The 21,249-nt window shown below is 41.2% G+C and overlaps 2 protein-coding genes across 3 annotated transcripts in view; one reads left to right on the top strand and one right to left on the bottom strand.

Moving 5' to 3' along the window:
- plcb1l (phospholipase C beta 1-like) overlaps window positions 1–21,249 on the top strand; it is a 147,272-nt gene that overhangs the window by 8,279 nt on the left and 117,744 nt on the right. The gene's annotated exons all lie outside the window — the stretch shown is intronic.
- On the bottom strand, window positions 12,714–18,424 carry bmp2b (bone morphogenetic protein 2b). Its single transcript, XM_067482593.1, has 3 exons — window positions 18,003–18,424; window positions 16,713–17,080; window positions 12,714–13,822 (listed from the first exon to the last, which is right to left on the bottom strand). The coding sequence occupies exons 2-3, from the start codon at window positions 17,065–17,067 to the stop codon at window positions 12,915–12,917; spliced, it is 1,263 nt and encodes a 420-aa protein (XP_067338694.1). The 5' UTR covers window positions 17,068–17,080; window positions 18,003–18,424; the 3' UTR covers window positions 12,714–12,914.

The raw sequence follows: 21,249 nt of genomic DNA, 5'->3' as shown, positions 1-21,249 counted from the left end.
TATGATGGCCTCATTAGTGGGGCATTGACTTGGTCTTCTGTCATTAGCCATTGAAGCACCACCTGCACAACACAGGAAACACAAACTCCATTGCTGTCACTGACACAAACAGTAACACGGCTGGCCAGCTAGCTAGCTAACCATCAGGCAAACCTTTAAGCCAGCTTTGTTTGCTCACAGCTGAAACTCAAAAGAAAGGCAGGACCAGAGCAGAAAAGGGCCAGCTTTGACAATTTTCACACAAAGGGAGCACTGTTGGCTAACAGTAAGCGGGCTGTTTCTGGGAGGTTTGGACTGTTCCTGGGGCCCATTTCATGGAACAGTTAGCAAGGCCAAAGGCAACCCATGGACTGGAGTGATAGTTTAGGCCTTTGGGGCCAAACCTATGTCTAGCCCTGCAGCTCTCCCCAATGTCCCCCACCCAGTTCAGAGGCTTTCACAAAGCTAACTGACTGGTGCAGGTGTCCTCTCATAAAGACCCACATCACATGGGCCAATTGACTGAGCTGACATGTTTGGATTTATTTTTTTCTTCCTCACAGGTGTGGAAAAGTCAAGACAACAATGAAGTACTATTGTTAAATGTTTAGGCATACCAATTATTTTATATTTTTGTATTTATTTATTATAATATGAACCTGTCTGATTTATATCTTTTATTCATTTCATCATAATTATATATAAATAAGCTGTCAGTATTTTATCTGTTAGCCACTATAATGGCAGATCTGCATTAAAACCCTATTGTATGGTTTGTCCGCCTCAAATTGTAAAATAAAATTATAAAATTACAAATATGTCCATTGCTCTTTAAATCAGTGAAACAAACAAGGTAGAGAGTGGTCAGTGGTCTTGCATGTCGAGGAAGGTGTGGTTGATTTATTTAGGTTAAAGAAAAAAAGCACAGGAAAATAATGGAGAGATTTAGATAAAAAATAACCCAGACCTGATCTGAAGCTTGTTTTAATACGCATCACTCTGAACTGGGTTAAGGTTAGATAATTAATTAATTTCATTCCACCTAAAATCCACAGTGTCTGTGTATGAGAGGATGCTTCCTTCAACTGTAAATGCAATTGCAACAGCTATCAAAAGGAACAGTCTCTGGCTTCATTTGAGTTAGCCTTAATGGGATGGAGAGTCCAGAAATATGGCTTGCGTGGTGAGAAGGGCTCGGCAGAAAGAGCTCGGCGCCTCACTGATGTCAATCCTAGCTGTGTCTATCCTGTAGTTTTCAGTTTGGTTTGGAAAGAACAGACGGCCTGGTTTAAAGGGGTTGGGAGGACAGGGCCCAGGGTTTCCCACATCACTCAAGGGCCTCTGATAGGTGGTCACACAGGCTGGTAATGACAGGGGGAGAGATTTAGTATTAAAGTCTCCTCTGCTGCCTCCTCTGCTCCTGTCTGACGTCAGGTTGTTAAATATGGGGATGAAAGCATGGCATGGCCTATAGGGAAGGGAGTTAGACCTGTCTTAAAGTATACAGCTTTGTGTGAGTGAAACCTGGCCTGGTTCCATTGGAGTGTTGCTAAGAACATAAGTTGTACACAGCAAGGAGGAATTTGGGTTGAAATTCAATCATTATATCTGCTATAAATATGAATTCAGGCAAGGTAAATGGTGATAAGACTCAAAAAGGAGGGACTTTTATACAGTATGCTAACATAGTGACTCATTCTGAGTGGTTTGTAATTCACTGGGTGGACTCGGGGTTAGCAATACAACACTGCCGGCCAAGACTACCAGTAAAATTATTCCTCATAGTCTTTGGTTGTTCGGAAGTCCTGGCTTTCCATCTTTTCAGATTTTAACCACTATCCCACATACAATACTGAGGGGTTTTCCCTAGTTATTTGTAGAGCATAATAACATTTGACTTCACAGCTAATGAACTGAAAACCACCTAGAATGTAGGAGCTTGGTTTCGAAATCCAATATACTTACAAGAAAAACACATCATTGTCTTTGCCAGTTTGCAACTCAACCCTAGAGTCTATATCCAAAGCTACTAAGTAACATTAAACCAGCCGACTACTGCACCTGCATCCACAGATCATCACACCATTGTGGCATTTAAAGAAAAGGCCTCCATCAAACACGCCCCCTGACCTTCTCCAGCTAACATAAACTAATTAGGCCGGCTCTGAAAGGAATGACCTGCCATTGGATTAATCACCCTCTACAGATCTGGACTATGCAATTCTGCTTTAGACAGCTCTCCCCACTAGAACCTCATTATCTCACATTTCCAAAGGAGTGCCATGGCAAATAGAAGAAGAGGCTGAAGGCATGGAGAAATAAAGAAGATGGTAGTGTAGGAAGGGGATTCCCCAGTTTATCTCTTCTCACATTGGACTCAGAAAGGAATTGTCAAGCGTGAAGCTCAGAGTGGTCAGTACCGCTCAATCCAGTGGGCAGCACAGAGGGAGCCTTTGTCCATGATCACTTAGCGCCAATTACAGCCCGTCAAAATAGTTTTTCTACTGTGGGGCGACGTGTTAATGGGCTCGGCATTGGGTGTGAGGAGTGACCTTGTCGATACACACCAACCAGGGGTCAGGGGTTAATAGGGCCTCTCTGTAGTGACGGATGAGATTTCGGCAACCTTTAGCTGGCAAGGGAACACTAGGACAAAGCCCTTAGAATGTGATACAATTAGATGGACAGCTAGCCATCCTGAATAGAGTTCCTCTATCAAAGTGGGATGGCTGCATTAGCTAGGAGCAGATGGGCAGTCGGATACTGGCCAAACAGGTGCCATGGAAGGTCCGAACCCCTCCCATATATGAGAGAGTCCCCAGGTGAGGACTCAAACACCTGCCTAACTCAAGGCTGTATTATTAGTGAGCAGCAATTAAAAATCCAGTTTAACAAATGACTGCTTTTCTGGACACAAAGAAGGTCCCTTTGTACTTGTGAAAAGGTCAGAGACCATCCAGGCTTCTGTGGCATTTCCCATCCCAACCTTGAACCCGTGGAGCTAAAGCTTGGCTCAAATAGTGGGCTGAGCTGGAAGCATGTAAAATGCCCTCAGCCAAACTTGGAAGCTGTCTACTCTCCCATATGAAAAAAGTAACTTGGCACAATTGGCGTCTGACCTATACTGTGTTTCCTGAGTTTAAGTAATCAGTGACTATCTGATGAAAGATGAAAAAATTTCTGGCAAAATTAAATGTTCATAAGATTGAATTGCACTACGTGTGCCTGGTCTGGGCATGTGAGCACAAAGCCAGGCCTCCATGTCCACGGTAAGTGTGGGAACAGTACCAATGCCAAACTACCCATGGGTCCTTAGAAGGCCCATAACACTGCCAGGAAGAGTTGGAGATTTTTGAAAAAATACCCTACACCACACTGAGCAAATCCAACCACATGCAAGCCTGTGGGAACTAGCAGATGACATCTATCCACATATAAAACTCTCGAAATACTTTCTGGACCTACTGGTGTACTGATCATTCCCCCCACCCAATCCTCTTGGAAATGGTAGTTGTGATCTGGCCCCCAGCTTCATCTTCTTAATGTTGAAATAAAGGAGGTGATTGAACTCAGCCTCCAAATTGGATTTGTTTAATCTGCATCAAGTTTGAACATCCTGTGTAAACACAAGCGTGTGCAGATGCCGGAAACGCCATGGCTGGAAACGTAAATGCCCGTGGTTGACTTTGGCAGAGAATCAGATGAGCAGAAGGGGGAATGAGGCTAAACAGAGGCTGGAGAAATTCCATTGTTAGTAGAGGGTCAGCGGCTACTTTTTCAATGTACAAATGACTACCCTGAAATTGAATAGATTGAATATAGGTGAACCTGTAACAAGACTAATTTCTAAAGTTTTGATAGTACTGATAAGCATCACACACAAAGTACAGATCCTACTATTTTTATAAGATTAAAATACACTCAGAATACTAGGAAATGTATGTCTTTTTAGACCTATAACTTCTTTGAACAGAATCTGCAACTTCTCCACATAACCCTTACACCGAATTCTATTTTGGCAAATGATGTGGAAGCAAAATTTAATAAACACAAACATCGAGTTCATATGTTCCAGTTAAACAACCCTTTGGTTAGACTCTCATTTCCTTAATGACTTTGAAGCTGTATTTCACCCTGTGTAAAGTCACATATGATTGGCAACCAGTGTCTTTATTTTTATTTGTTTAACTTTGTTTTTCTCAGAGTTAAGTGAGAATATGCCTTTGAGTTGATAGCATTTATTTGTCTTACAGTAAAGGCTGTACCCCTTCTAGCCCAACTCATTAGGGAGTGTGTTTTGGGAAAAGGGGGAAGGAGAAGTGAAGGTCACTAGAGGTTAATTCCAATCGCAGTGCCTCCTTGAAATGGCATGACAGCACGTCTCCTCTGCTCACAGATTTGATGAGTTCTTGGCTATCAGGCTGGCTGGATGACAATGTGTGGAAGATTGAGTCACTGACAGACTTGTTTTCCTTTTTTTGAATATACTGTATCTATGTATTGAGTTCATTATTTTGTTTTTTTAAATCATTTCTATAGTATGGAAGTTACATTACACCATTAAAAGTATAGTAATGGTTGTTACTGCTGAATGATTTGTAGTATTATGTCTGCCATAACAAAAGCAAACTGAATTCTAAATCTAATTTGGTATGTTTAGCAGTTTGTTTATTTTATATTATTTATTGTGTCCAGGGTTGATGGAATGCAGGGTTGATGTGTGATTAGGCTGCCCTTGTTCTTGCAGTTGCTTTTTTCTGTTTTCGTTAGCTGTAGCTTTTTTAGTAATACACCTTGATTTTGACCAGAGTATAGAAGAAGAATGAAAGACAATCAGAAGAGATGAGGGAGACAAAGGAGTGACCACAGAGTGGTGAAGACATAACAGCCCAGAAAGAAAGAATGTGAAGAAGAAAAAAACAATGTGAGAAAATGAAAAATAAGAATGAGAGGAAGAAAAAGGCAAACAAAGACAGGCGAGAAAGAGTGAGATGTGGGCCATTCATAAGCAGACTTCTCCATGGGATCTTGGGCCAGCACACCTGCTACTATTCACTTCAGAGGAAATAGACACTCTGTGGAAGAGAGGCTCTTGGCCTCAGGACAAAACCGCTGCAGCGCCAAATTAGAAACAGGAAGGACTGTGGGTAAGGCTCAGATTAAAAACGCACTCCCCACATGGACTCAATATACTGCAGGCCTGATCCCGCTCTGGAAACCCAAACCCAACAGCACTATTTTATGTCCCGGTCAACAGAGCATCCGCTGTTTGCATAGTGACAGTACAGAGATTCAGTCCAATGTCAGCCCGTGGATGTTGGTAAACTGCTCTCTCAATGCTGCCCATTCTAATGAGGAAAAGTCTAAGTATACATTATAAACTATGTCAGTCATAGGTGTGGATACGTATTAATTGTGTATAAAAGCTGTATTTCAATTGAGACTGATTTGTCCTAAACAGGTGACATAAATACTTTGAATCCATTAATGAAGAATTTACATAAATGTCACAAAAAACAAAGTGGGCCTGAGTCGTCCTTTTTTTCTTGGACTGACTTCTTCCTGGTGTATAGTACCTATCAGGATAAGAGCCAGTTAAATGTGAAACACACTTCAAAACGAAAGACACGGCAGTGATTTTCCCACAACTGACCACAGGAGCAGTTAATGATCCATAACACACACATAAAGGAGTGAAACTAGCAAGAGGTCTGTGGACACACCGGAAAAGGAAATTAATATTGATATATGCCTGCTACCCTTGACCCTTGCAAGAGTTTCTCCTCTGCTGACGGTAGGTGTAAGGCATTTCCTGACTGTTCACATAGATACACATTCAATCTGAGGAAGAAAAGGGCAAAAAATGTTTTTTTAGTAAAAAAAACCCTAACTTTTTACAGCCCAGGATAAAGGAAAAAAGTATGCACTCTTTCTCATACAATATTTCCATTCACTCATAGGCCTGTCCAACTAGTGTGTTCCCCTCAATCTATCATTTTCACTGCGGTCACCAATGCTAGAGAGGCCTACTGTAATTATTCCTACAGATACTAAGGACATCTAGACGTTGTTTCTCCTTCTGGAAAATAGAACTACTCCTTTCTCATACAGGCCAGGTTTTTATTACGTGACGCTCACTAAAGAGTCAATGCATAGACACAAGTAGTTAACAAAAGGACATATTTGGGTATTAGAGAACTAGAAAGCAATGGGAAAAAACAAGCTTTGGAACTCAATCTATGTTTCATCTACTGCTGTAATGTTCCTTGCTCGTCTTTCTTATGTGTCCTTCTACTCTGCAATGTCATTGCCTTACAAAGAAGGTCATCACTAAACTATAAAGGGCCATATTCACCACAGGTACTCTGACTGATATCAGAGCCAAGCACTCTGATGGACGTACACATATAAACACACATGGAGCATTAAAAGCATTATACCAGATGGGGAGTATGCTCAGTGTGCGTCTCCAAGAGGAAAACCTGCCATGACATCACCCAGGGAAGTGCAGGTGCAGGGCTGGGACAGGAAGTGAGTCACAGGAAGCTTGGTGAAGCAGACTTTGCCATGTATTTAACAGGCTGTGGGAGAGCTGCGTGAAGGAGTGTGTTATACCTCGTAACTGAGATGGCTGGGACTCTTGTTGTTGACCTCTTCTTTACATAAACAGTGTTCTCTCAAATTACTCTTTTGCATTGATGAAGAGTCCTTTTAGAATAACTGATGGATAGTCATAATAAACAAAACCAATCCTTGACATTTTTATCTTGGTTTGATACTACACACAAAACAGTCAGTGACTTATAGTTGTATGTTTACAGTTTAGACAATGTTTAAAATAGGTGTTTTCAAGGATTTAATCAGAAAATTTCTGACGTGTTACCCAAGCATGAATATACTGTATATGACAAATCTTGTGTAACGACAGATATGTAGATGGTGTGTGTGTTCTTAACTATGTCTGTGGTTTATACAAAAGCTTATTTCACTAATGAGAAAAGTGTGGGGAATGGATTTGTCCCATACCACCCAAGGAAGGAGAGCGTGTTTCCCTTGGTGTACCGCATCTGGAAGTAGCCTCCTAGTAATCTGTTCTAAGTACAAAAGGTTCAGAACCAGCTTTTTCTCATAGACCACCAAGTGAGGCTCCATACTCCATAACAGGTTCCCTTTCATAGTGAACCATCAGCTGATATTTAGTGGACTTGGTTCCAGACACTTTACAACTTTGAACAAATATATTAGATTTAGAATTCTGTCATTGTAAACCATTGATACATGTAATATGATTTTGAAGAAGCCACATAACATTATTTTTCTTATCTTCATTGCTCGGTGTGGGTGGGGGGAGGTAGGTACTGTAGCAAAGCAGAGTACAGTGGAAATGTGAGATAAAGTGTGTATAAGTACTGCATATATATATATATATATATTTGCTGCCTAAATATCTGTAGTGAATAGTATAAAGTACACACAATCAAATATACAAAGGAGTTGTATATAGAATGGCGAGTAAATATATCCATCCATTTAATCGATACCTTTTAACTGCTGCTGTTCAAGGTCACATTGGGCTGCAGCCCATCACAGGTGTCATCAGGTGGGAGGCAGGGTACTCCCTGGACAGGTCGCCAGTCTATTACAGAGCCAATACCTACATCAACAATTCATATTCACACCCATGGGCAATTTAATGTCACCAATTAACCTACAATGCATGTGTTTGGACTGTGGGAGGAAACTGGAGTAGTGGCAGTGCATGTATATAGTATACAATAAGTCAAAGGAGGTGCCAATAATCCTGGGACTGGCCAGTTGTTTCCTGGCTCCATATGTCCTTGGACAACATACTGAACCATATCATTTACATTTACTCATTTAGCATATGCTTTTATCCAAAGCAACTTACACGTGAGGTACAAGGCAGCACAAATCTAAGTAAAGGAGAAAAATATAAAAGAAAGTGTTTACATATTACAGTTTACACAAGTGCGAGAAAGAACAGAAGGGAAGGTTTTTAATTTGCTTTTTTAAATAGATTTAAGTGCATAGGAAGATGCTATAAATTGCTCCTACATCAGTCCACAATAATGCATTTTCTTTTCAGTTTTCTTATTGTTCAGGTTCAGGTAATTGTCTGCTTACTATCCAAACCGGTGCTAGGCCAGATCAAGCCTACCACTGTTGTGTCATCTACAAATTGTATGGAGTTTGAACCATAATTATGAACGCAGTCAGCAGTGAAAAATTAATACAAAAGAGGGCTCATAACAAAGCCTTGTGACACACCAGTACTTAGAAAGAGGGTGGAGGAGGAGTGGTTTTCTAACCTAAGAGACTGTGGTCTGTTGGTAAGAAAGTCCAGAGTCCAGTTTCAAATGTAGGTGCTGATGAGGTGTTGATTGCTGAACTAAAATCTATAACATATATCTATAAATTCATTCTTAAAAAAGGCAGGAGTTGTGAGTTTATATGTAACTATAATCTTTAAGCAATATGTGTGGTAAAGCATGAGATTTACTGTGTCTGAGATTGACATTTATTCAACAGGTGTGCTTGGGGATGTCATGTAGCTTCCTTTGATTGATCTCTTTACTTCCTGCTACAAAGATGGAGGCAGCTCCCATAACCACACAACTCCTTTCAAGCATGGGGTGTAGGTGATGCCCCTCTGCAAGGTTTTAGGGGACTAGTTGGGTTCACCGTTCCCCTAAACAAAACTGTAACCATCAGAGGAGTAAAGACAGAAAACTGACCTTAGATCAGCGTCTACAGGCAAATCCACCTTCAGGCCTGTTTTGGAAGCCCATATGTGGTCCATATGGAACTCCTTCATGTATCTTGTGGAAGTGTTAGTCCACAAAGTGCATAATACACATCTTGAAGTCCATTCTTATATGATCAAAGAATAGTTAAAAATCAAAGCAAAATGAAAATCAATTACCCTATTGATAATTAAACAAAATCTTTTAAAATGTTCTCACTCCGTTTTATAATATTTATTGTAGAGCAGGATAGGGAGAAGACAGCACACATATCCAAATATCATGAGAATTTCTGAGTCTATGCATGAGACATGAAATGCTCTGATGTTGTGAGGTTGTTTCTCCAGCTACTGTCCCCCCCATTGTCCACTGATAAAATGTGTCTGGCTTAGGTTCTTGTCAATCCTCTAAGATTACATTGCCTTGTTCTCAGGAGTATTATAAAAGCCGACAGCCTTTTCACTCCTTACTGCAAGGCTATTCTACTGTGAGTGTAAGGCTGTATAATGGTCTTCTCCATTGAGTCCCAGCCAGAGGTAATGATTTCAGCATGTCACTCCAGGCCAACTCGTCTGTGATTGCATGGATGATTAGCTTTTACAGTAATGGTAGCAGCACAGCATATTTCAGAAGCAAGTTAGTGATAGTTTCATTGGGGTTATTTTTCTTTTTTAATATCAATGTACCAAAAATTCAGAAAGGCCAAACTACTACCCTTGTGTCACATGTTCACAAGTATGCATTATTAATGGGCTTGTACATGCAGACCTACTTGCGTACATGCATCCGGAAGAATGAAAGGCCAAGATTGTATATTTGTAAAAGTAGTATCATTCGTGCAGTCATTCTGGAAAAGTAATTTCCAAATTTGCTCTGCTCCTGAATATGTGGACGCCCGACTGTTTGATGTGTTCAGAGCTGCAGCACAGATGCCACAGTCTTAGCTATGTTGGACGTCATCTTGCTGGCTGTTCTCGGAATACAAAAAACACCACCTCTAAAATTAGTGTGTGGAGTACATGAAGGAGAAGAGATGCAAAGTTAGAAAAGACTGTAAAGAGGCTGCTGTTTTTCTGCACTTTTCAACATTTTCATGTTCCACCTTGGTACAGAGCCATTTGAGATCTCCCATAGCGACTGAACCGTCTGTTTTGTCAAAGATACACGACACCCTGCATACTTGCCAATTCTTGGCCAGTCAGAAATCTGGAAATCTGATTTTATTACGATTATGATTCAAGTTATTTAGAACTACAGAGAGTTTGGTGTGATTTGCTGCACATTGCTGCACAAAATGCATGAGCCCTGTGATTCTATTAGGTCCAAGCTTCCAACGTTATGCTCATTATTTGTGTGGCTCATTTGTTGTGTGATGTACAAAGACACGAAGGACACCTTTAACTGATTTACCAGATGTTCATGGAGATGGAAAGGGAAACTCTGTTTTCAGAGAGTGACTTTGCAGAGGTCTGTGTAGCAGGTGAAGAAAATGTTGCCAAGAACACATATCTCAGAGTTGTGCTAAATCATGGAGTACAAAGTTACACGCAGACTAAATCTTTAGCTCATGGTTATTAATTTCATGCCATAAAATGAATTGTATAATCTATATTGTGCACAAGTAGAGTAAAAACAATGGAATCTGAAATGTAAACATTTTCTCAGTCCCTACTGGTGGCTCACCACACTTGAAGCCACTAGTCTGTGATGACGTGAAGAGCCTGGAAGTCAGTCAGTAATGGTGCAGATAATAGGTCCTTATTATTCTGACCTCTAACCCCTATTCTTAGTGAGAGTTTAAGAGTGGTCCCTGAGGAGCTGTCTTATACTAACCTGCTTCTAATCTAAGAAGAGCCAGAAGTTAGAGGAGAGTGGCCAACTTACACTACAACTAGAACCCAATTCATTGGGAACTTGGTGCAGAAGAGGAGTTTCAGGAGTGCTACCCATGTGTCACCCACCCTGGGAGCAGTAGTTCCACCTAACCCAATGAAAGCTTTATGGACTTGAACTACAAAGACAAACCACTAAGGCGCACACATTTAAGGCAGAAATATTCCCCAGATTCCTCTCTTGAGGTTACTCCTGAATCTCAAGGCAGAAATCGTTCGGGTTAACAGTGCTGATTTTTATCAAATGTTAATTAGGTTTGCCCATGAAGGGACTTGCTGAAGTCCATCAAAATGTTACTGCTACTGGCTGAGGTACAGTATGTGCAGCCCATGTGTAGCATTGTGGTATGGTGGGGTCCACAGAGGAGAAATAGACACCAGATGGGACCATGGGGGTTGTAGATGCAAGGTAGAATAAAATAACACATGCATAAGATTGAAACTAAACTGTGGTGGGAGGAGCAGGACTTACATGTGTGTGTATTTATGTGTGCATATTCTGAGGGTAAAAAATATGCAGATAGTTGCATCATCTACCGCTTGTGCTGTACACCCTTGGAGTATAAGAATGGGTAAACAGACATGATCTGAGGCCCATGAAAAAAAGTGACATTTCCGTGTTTTTGCTGCCCGTGAATAGTCTCACAACTCCCCTTAAATGTTTTGATTTACATTTCCTATGTAATGAACAAGCATAGCTTTGTTCGATGCACATTTGTTTTTGAAGAGAAAAAGCCCACCAGGAAACCCTTGAATAGATGATTGAAAAAACAACCATGTTGGTTTTCCATGCAAGCGTATGCATGTGTCTGAGATTGAAAACCAACATTCCACGGTCCCAATGTGCGCTCACATAAAAAACATTCTATTTAGAGCATTTTGAGCTGCCTTGTGATCCCTCCAAACCCTTTCTAATGCAAACACAGCAGAAAATGCAGTCACTCAAAACGCCACAAAACTCTCTCTCTGTTTCTCCTCTCCCTCTCATTATCTGATCTGCTATTGTGGCTACACTATAAATTTTCATCTCTGAGTTTCTGTAGCAGCCTTAGTCAATTTAGTTGGTCTACAAACATAATACATTAATTCAACCAAAAATATTGGAGAGCGAAGATATCGATTCAGGTGTTAATGTTTCAAACTGTCTCATTGCAACATTTGATCTGTTTTATGAATTTCTATTGTCTTAGTGAAAAAAGACTGTTTAGCTGCTTTTGGTGTGAAACTGTATTTTTAAACTTGCACTGGTGCTGAAATACATCAGCATTTTGTGAGTCAACAAAAGGAAGACAAGGGAAGGCAGCTAAACTGAAGTGGGACAGAATCTGACTGAGTGTGTGCAGTATGTGGACAGGTACAGGTGTGTGTTGGTTTGCCTTTAATAACTGAGGTGCCAGTAGGCTCTGTTCATGTTGAGGGCCTGTTGTCTGTCTGCCATAGTTCAAATTTTTAGATTTAAATCTCATGGTAAATATACCTAACTCCTGCAGATTTACTTTTTTCATCTGTACTTCTGTTAAGAACAAAAATAAAAACCTTCCCAGCGATCTTGATAGTGACATATAACGCATGAAAACATGCTCTGTTGTTTTTGTAATCCTCCCATAGGAGTCTATCATATACTTGTCACATGTCCCGTGACCCTACACCCCACTACAGTTCATTACTCCAGTGGCACTCTGACCTTCTCCTGTCACTTTCCTCTCTGCACTCCTATTGTTGTTGGTTTCCAATTACATTTAACCAGAGTTCAGTACTTGGTTTGCAATCAGTGTAATGTTAGTTTTTTGTCATGTGTTATATTTTTGCACCTAATTTCTGTCAGAATTTGAAACTCAGCCACTCATGTTGGCCCCTGGCACAGATACAACAACAGTGGCTGTTTCACAGTTGCTGATCTTGGAAAATTGGAGGGATCCATTTTTTTCAAGATAAATACACATTATTTATTTACAAATAGAGTGGTTATAATAGAAATAAATACAAAATAAAAATCTGAGCATTTATACTTCATGTGGTATTGCACCCATTTCAAATTGTACATCAGAAATACATTTTCAAAACCAGTAAAGGAATATTCCTCTGATTAAAATATTTATTTTTCCCAACTTTACGTAGACATAAATATATTCATATATCGTGTTTTCTTCTTCCACAATAGCTCTGATTTGTCCATTTTTGTATAAATAAATGTCTTTATTGGGAAACCGGGTGTCCATAATAACATCTGGTCTTTTTCAGCCTTTTTCTCATAAGGCTCCATACTGCCATAAGTTTCTTACCGGCAGCCACATCCCTCCACCACCATGTCCTGGTAGTTTTTCAGAATGACCTTCTCATATTCATCCAGGTAGAGCAGGGAGATTGGGCTGAGGTCAGTGGGCACACAACAGGCTTTGGGGATGTTTTGGTTGACTGAGTTGACCAGCGTCTGCACAATGGCATGATTGGTAGTATTGAGGTGGTCTGCAAGGGGAAACGGACATTCTCCATGGCAGTAAAAGGCGTGGTAGCCGGGGGGCGCCACTATCCACTCGTTCCAGCCCACATCACTGAAGTCCACATACAGGGCATGCCTCTTGCAGCTTGCCTTGTGTTTCCTGCGGGGTTTGCGTAATGCTGCTTGACGTTTTTCTCGTGTGTGTAGTACTGAGTCCCCATGGCCGTCATGGCCATATGTCACCAGCAAGGGCCGAGCCTGAGGCCACGAGTTTTGGTCCTGGTGCAGGGACCGGCTCACTCTGACATGTCTACTACGTCTCTGGGCATGCTGCGCATCCATCTTCCCTTCCTCTTGGTGAAGCACCTCCACTATAAACCCATGGTTGTGGCCTTTCCCAGAGGTCCACTGAGATACAGCAGAGCTGACATCAAAGCTCTCCCATCGGCTTAAAGATTCCTGCACTAGCCGAGTGTCCAGAAGACGTACCAGAGGTTCCCCACTGTGAGTGGCAGGAGCGCCAAATATCTCATAAATGTTAATACGATGGAAACCACCAGCAGGAGCACTGTCACTAATGCTGCTGTTTGTGGAGCTGTTGTTAAGGTTTGCAGCTCCCATGACCTGATCTCTGTAGATACGTAGTTCTGCAGAGGTGATGAGCTCCTCTTTAGGGATTGAAGTGAGGTTGAAGTAGAACTGCTGGGTTGTTTTGCCTTTCAGGCTAGCCAGGGCCTCCATAGACTCTACAAAAAACAACAGCAGAGAGACAAACATAATGTAAGATGATAGGGGTGTGAAATGCATGCCAAGGATGAAACAAAGAATTTATGCATGGTACAAGAGTGAGAAACATCTACGATTAAAACCTAATTGGCTTTGTAGATCTACTGCGAGCAGGGAAAGACTGGCCAGGAATAGTTTCTCACATGGTTTAATTTGCTCCCTCTTAGTGACACCCACACACACACCCACACACAACTTGCATCTCTTATTTTCAGTGCAGCCATCCAAGCTGCCACGTGGTGATAGTGAGCGGGTGTGAGCCATTGTCACACAGGCATAACACTTACATCCACATCTAATTGGAGGCAAATTCTCTGGGTTATGTAATAACATCAAACATGTAATAAAATCAGACTTGCTGAATGGCATGACACCTGATGCCACATTCGTCTAATGGGAAGTGTCTGTGCATACAGTTCTTGCTATCGGTCCACATAAAAACATAAGTGTACCATATATTAAAGTAGTATAAAAGACCAGTATGGACAAAAGAATAACATGGAAATCTATGTAAAATTGGTTAGATAAATTAAATAAATATAAACCCTACTTTGCCTGTAGCATTAACCTTTTTAGGGGTGTTTTTTAAGACATCCATTTTAACTGTCCTAACTCCAAATCAAAGGTGTCTATACTTAAGTAAATTGGCATTTCCCTCTATAGCACATAAATGATAGAAATCTTATTAAAGCTGCCATTTACTTTGATGTAGCCCCACTTTGAACTCTGACTTTATGATGCTTATAGATGATGTATAGACCCTTTTAAATCTGTTTGGTGTGGTAAAATAAACACAAACTTTGAACTCCGTGCTTTTTCAAAGGAGGCATTTAGGAAATTCCACCATCTCATCCTAAACCTTCCTCCAGAGGCACAAAGACCTCAATTAGGCCTATCACTCCTTATTTGATGTGGGAAAGCCCCCTGTCTCTCGTTCCCTTTCCTCTGTCCCCAATCCTCCTCTTTCTTTTCTTCCTCAGCTCCCAAATCCTCTTCTCCCTCTGCTCTCTTAGCCCCAAATCCTATTTTCCTTCTCTCTCCTTCTCTGTCAGTGTTTCTCTGCTTCTTTCTGCAGAAGTGCTCTCACTCTTTCCCTGTCTGCCTCTCCTTAGAGGAATGGCTGTGTGAACAAGTTGAGACTTGTCAAAAACGTGTGAACCACAGATATGAGTGTATCAACATTCCTAATTTCTTTTAGAGTTGCATGCCAAAACAAAAAGATAAAGGCTAATGTTGGGTCATTCATCACAGACCTGTCTCTCACAGGCACTTCCTGTATAATGATGGAAATGTTCTATTTGGCATGGAAAATGGTTATTTTTGAAAACTGATAGCAGTGAAACTAATTATCCCAGTGAAATTAATATCAGCAGGCAAATGTGATGAATGATTGGGGCTGCTTGCTTTGATGTGCTGCACTTACATCTGTAGATACATGCTCATTATATGGAGTAGCCATCAATTCCACATCTCTTGACGTGGGAAGCCTAACAACCCTGCAGCTCTGTTAGCATAGGATGAAAGAGCCAGGGAAGCATATGTAAACATAGTCTGAACACATTCGTAATGGCTGGTGGTGTCAAGGTGTGTGCTGGCCGGCTACAGAGGTTTCCACTAGTGGGCAGGGAGCAGTCACTCAGCCTGGCTGCCCGGGCCAGGCTTGTTTGTAGTGTGTCAGTATAGCCACTGGGTGTCATTGCACTAGGCCTCTGGAGAGAACCCAAGCAACCACTCAACCACCCCTCTGACTCACCCCTGATGGAAACTTCCCACTCGAACACTTAAGACTCTGTATAAGAAATCTCTAGCGTGCCTATAGACTCACTACCTTGTATGTTGTAAAACCTGGAACATGCGCCATAGAAAGTTAAATGGTTCAGAGGTGCTAGAGACAATGAGGGCTGGAATCTTTTTTAATCATACTGAAATAATTGTAAAAAGATCACCAGGTGCACCACTCTGTTGCTTTGCAGTTAAATATAATATATAAAACATCAGGCACTTTGCAGTTTCACCTGCTAGAATAATCTTTTTCACCTGGAACATTTTATAAACGCATGTCACATGTCTGGTGAACTAATTTCTCCAGGATCCATCAACCTTCAGCATGTGAGCCCTATTCATCTGACAGCATGTGCTGTCTTGGAATTAAAATGGATTACAAATGAAACACCAAATACAACAATCATTTTTTAGCCAACATATAAATTAAGTGAGCTATTATGGTGTTATTGGAACGTGCGTAATGATGCACGACGCGACCAGAAGGGTGATTTGGAAAGCATAGGGCGCACAAGCCCTCCCCATTACCAAGTACTGATTTCTGTCCCGTTAGAATTCAGTTTGACACGATGACTTTCTCATAATGCGCTGGTATATTGTCATGTAGTGTGTTTTTAAAGTAACACGGTGATGACTATCATCTGCGCAAAGGAACACCGCCTTTTATCTTGCTCCCGTGGTGCGTGTCTGGAAAAACTGTTTTCAGAGCGCACGCAAACACCATCAATTATTAAGAAACAAATTACCCCAGGGATACCACCTCCACTTGATGTTTTTAAAACCTGTGACAGCTGCGCCAGGAGAGTGTTTGGTTTAAAGGCTGCTTCATATATGATGGTAAAATTTAATTGTGCGTTAGCTGTTTGCTTGTAGTGTGCTGCGCTTGCTTCCATGTGAGTGAGATTTATGTAATCCTAAAACTATTCAAGACTTACAAACAATTTAAACGCGTGTCACCTGCGCATGAAGACTCCGACGCACTGAGGCATGTTTAAATATAGGTTTTGTTTGTCTGAAAAGCAGAAGAGCTCTCAGCCTGACAGGTAAAGGTATGTCACTAATACATACCTTCATGGTGGAAGCTTCTAATCGTGTTGGCTTTGCTGGCGGCTCTCTCTGCGTGTTTCCCCATGCTCCTGGGTCGTTTAGTGTTGTGGTCTCCGTTTGCTGAGTGCATGCGGTAAAGGTCCACCATATACTGGGGCACCACGGCTTCCTTGCTCGGGGTCGGCCTGCGCCTCAGTCCAAACATATTGAGAAGCCGATGCTCAAACTCATTGAGGAAGCTCTCTGACTGCTCTGGGGTCTGCTTCCCGGATTCGCTGTATTTCCTCCGGCCGACCTCTGGAATTAGTCCTGTAGCACCTTCCAGCAGCACCTGAGCAAGCAGCAGTACCATGAGAGAGCGGACCACGGCGACCATGATCAGTCAGTCCCTGTGGAGAAAGTTGGTTTATGTCAATACACTGGCGCTAAGGTATTGACATGAGGTAGACGCAGCAGGGGCTTCACTGCAGCATTAACTAAACTGTGTGTGTGTTTGATCCCATCATACAGTGGTATAGACTGTATGAGAGCAGATTAAAAAGGAAGACACCTCTTTACATTGAAGTAGAAAAAAAAAGCCTGCAAATACCAAGCCCGCCGGCAATACAGCGCGTCTAAATGAAACCAAAGATTGATCGTAAGTGAACAGAAACATGAAAATATGAAGGGGAAGAATGTTAATAAAGAGACGAACAAGAAGAGGGAATAACACGGGGAAAAAAATCAAAGAAAGTTAGGAGACTGCAGACATACGGTCTCCATTAGAAAAGATAAGAAATCATGTTTAGTGACGTGATATAAAAAGAAATGCAAGTCTACATAGCCCGAAAGATCCCAAGAATCATGAAAAACTGTAGTGGAGAAACACAGAGTATATAGCAGCAGGAGAGGCAGTCAGACGGTGCTACAAGCGTCTGTTTGCAGAGGCTTTGACGGTCATGTATAATCATAAGGGATAGAGTTACTTCAAGAGGCTCGCAGGTGTTAGATCTGACGTGCGTACCAGGGCCAGATGTAGCTCCGGACAGGAACATCAAAAACATCAAAAACTAAATATCATCTAAGTGGCACAGCCTCCAAAGAAACACCTTTTTTCTGCATTTGTCTTTTCACTGTTTTCCCCGAAGTTCGAAATAGGACTGCAACAACTTTTACGCACACACCCTATGAGCATGTAGTGGGAGAATTGACGAAATGCAGCTGGAAATCAACGTTTCCTCGTCAAGAAGCTGCTTTATAGCTGTTGACGTTAAGATTTCGTTTTTAGGATTTTCTCCCAACAGTTTAACAAAACTTGTCAGCCCCACGTACCTGACGAGGAAGCGCTGTGTCCGGTCGTCGTTCCACCTTTGGGCTCCGATAAATTCCACATTAATTCGTGTTAAATCCACTCTGCTTCTCCTTGGGAAGCCAACGCCGAGCCATGACCTTCGCCGAGCGCCTCTCACCAGCTGCGATTCGGGTTATGTCTTGGTCAGCACTGGGAGAAAAAAATATGTTAACTTTATGAGGAAGCTGGCTCGCGTAGGCAGGACCGATCTAAGTATAAAGCATCTTGTTTGAACATCCTCAAACGAAAAGGGTTCACTGAGGCAAGAGTTCAGCGAGGCTGCCTTGTTGGAGAAATAATCGCACTCAAGTGTTGCTCCTATGGACCTTGTTGCTGCGTCTCAGGGAGCGCGTCGCCTCTCATCTGTGTGCCACTGCGTAGTGGTTCAATTGATTGGTGCCTTCTCTTCCCCCAGTGACTCTTTTTGTCGTACAGTGATGTCACCAAGGAGCTGTCAATCATTTGTCCCTTATTGTGCACCTCCCGCAGACCTCTAACTCCGAGTCTCTGAACTTACTATGTTAAACGATGTTAAGAAAACCCCGATTTTGGATTTATTTTAATAAGATTTCGTTACCGAAATCTCCACAGGAACATATTTTGTTGTTTTGGCTCAGTAGAATGAAATTGGATTTAGATGTCACTATAATAATGTCTACAAAATTCATAATTTTTGCTTTTGGAAAATATAGTGAAAAAACAATGATTCAAGTAAAAGGAGACACACAGAACCAGGGCCAAAGAGGAACCCGAGGTCTGCTCAGTTTTCTGTGTGTCCCCCAGAACATTTTAAATCCATTCATATATTTAAAAATCTCTATCCTTTTACACACCGCTCTGTTTCTTTTGCCTTTTTACATTCCCTCACACTGTAAAAATAGTTTTAAAGTCATCAGCAAAAAACAACACAGATTTGTTTAGGTTGTTGTTTTTGGGTGATGTTCCATACATAGGAATAACAGTCGTCTGTTTGCTTAATGCTTTAAAATAACTTCAGTGGCTTGTGGAAGTCTCTATGTTCTGTAATATTCCTGTGAAACTGACCACACAACTCATTAACATGTTCTATAAATAGATATTTTATCAAGAGGTGTTAATAGCAGGATCAAATGTGTTTAGTTCTTGAAATAAAGCTAATAGATAACAGCATCACAATGTGTGCTTTTGTGGTTTTAAAGGATTAGACCCTGTGGAGAGACTATCATATCCTCCTGCTGAACTTCTCAGCGTGTGTTAGTGTGGTGTGTGTGTGTGTGTGGGGGGGGGGGGGGGGGTGCTTGTACATATGTGTAGAACACAAGAGCAGATTTATACAAGCTTCCTCCTGGCTGGACTAATCTTTTCATTTCATTCCAATTCACAGCAGTTTATCAATACATCAGACAGATTTTGGCAGCACAAATTGCCGTCTCCTATGTACAACGTGAGACGGTCTCAAGAGAAAGCCCATCTATTTCCAGAGAAGACAGTATTTATTTTACTCACTTTGTCAAAACTCCACACTTTCAGATTCTGTGCTCATGCAAAAACTGTCCCATATTGCTTGGTCCTACACACAATATGTCTACCCTTTTTTATGTTGAAAGCTTCATCAGTGTTTTGTGGGGTACCTGTTACATTTATGCTGTCTGCTCTCAGTGAGCAGCATACAGTGGCGGGAATAACTTTGCTGCTTTGCTTTTACCCTCTGGGATTTAGTCAACATCATTAATGCTTGGATCATCTCCATAAGAAAAGCCCCCATTGATTCACTCTGGTGACTTCCATTAGGTGATGATGGATGGTGTGACAGGCGGGTGTGTTTTGGCCAAAGCTCTGGGCCTGTTTTTCTTTGCAGTGATGGCAATAGATTAAATCCAACAGAGATCACAAGATATCTTTATCTATTTTCAGGACAATAACATTTTATGAGGGATAATCCCAGATCATCCACTTAGCAATTAAAATACAGAGAGCCCCGTAGGTACATGCCAGTACCTGAGTGGTAGTGTACGCTGTTTCTTGGCCTTCCCCTGCCTCACTTTATATGTTTTTGGTGGTGAATCTCATATCTGGACTTTCCAGGGTGGCCTTTTTGGTTAACTATGAGAATCAGTAAAATGTGGACAAATAGTGTCATAGCCTTTATTTAAATCTCTAAATTAAGCAGTCCGTCCATATATTTCATTCATTTATTTCCCCCTTCATTTGCAAAGTCTGCATGTTGGAGATTATGTTTAACAATTCATTCATACTGCTTAGATTTGCTAAATTTTTGTGGTGAATAGTTAAGAGTGATAGTCTTCTTGTCACCAAAACGCAGCTTGGTGAATGTAGTGCTCTAAACCTAAACTCAGGTAAAAGCTGCTTTGCATTTACACTAGATTGGGTGATAAGACCTAACAGAGTAAGTCATGGGTTTCATTAATTAGCCAAGTGAGAGGATTAGAAACAGTGCTCTTCGGGATGCTTTTTCATTATATATAGATTAATGTGTGTGTGTGTGTGTGTGTGTGTGTGTGTGTGTGTGTGTGTGTGTGTGTGTGTGTGTGTGTTTATCTGGCACAGTTTGTTTCAGGCAAGGACTGAAAAATGTGTCTAGCAAGGGCAGTTCAAGGACTTGATCAGTGATGCCCAGAGTGGTTTGAGAAGATCATGCAACTCCTATACTGTATATATCATTGTTTTAAGCCAGATACAAACCAGATCATGCTTATCTTATCGCTGCCACTGATCCAATTACATGCTGATTGAAAGGACAACATCACAGAGCGAAACTCTGGCAGCCAAAGAGGGAAAGTAGAGATATGCTATCTGAAGCACAAATGAACAACCTACTGAGAAGGGCTCTAAGAGGTTTTAAACTGTGACTCAGCCAAACTGTCTTAACCCAGCATGACCGCCACCATCACTACAATCATTACTTTTTTCTGGCAGGCATTTGTTTGTTCATGATAGAAGTAAACATGTTTGGTAGCATAAAATTCAGGTTTCAAGGTCAAGATTGAAGTGCTTACACATTTGGATGATTAATAAAACTTGCAATATGTCCAGATGCTCTACTTTGCTGAAAAACCTGTGTTTTTTTTATTAGACATAATATAAGAGAAACTGAGATAAGAGGTATAAGAGAAATTGCAGTTTTGTCAGAAAAAGAAACTATACTGTCCAAGCATTCCCACACTTAATGTTTAAACTCAATGGCATAATATATCTGTAACATGCAGTAGTTTATATTAAATGTTTTTT

The sequence above is a fragment of the Channa argus genome, chromosome 17 (genome assembly GCF_033026475.1).
Source record: "Channa argus isolate prfri chromosome 17, Channa argus male v1.0, whole genome shotgun sequence".
NCBI lineage: Eukaryota > Metazoa > Chordata > Actinopteri > Anabantiformes > Channidae > Channa > Channa argus.
This window is presented reverse-complemented; position numbering and strand designations above follow the sequence as displayed.

What these genes read in the sequence shown, in the direction of transcription:
- bmp2b (XM_067482593.1), bottom strand. Translation starts at nt 17,067, where the DNA reads ATGGTCGCCGTGGTCCGCTCTCTCATGGTACTGCTGCTTGCTCAGGTG. An exon ending in TAGAAGCTTCCACCATGAAG is followed by an intron (nt 13,823 to 16,712) that starts GTATGTATTAGT and finishes TGTTTTTTGTAG; the next exon opens with AGTCTATGGAGGCCCTGGCT.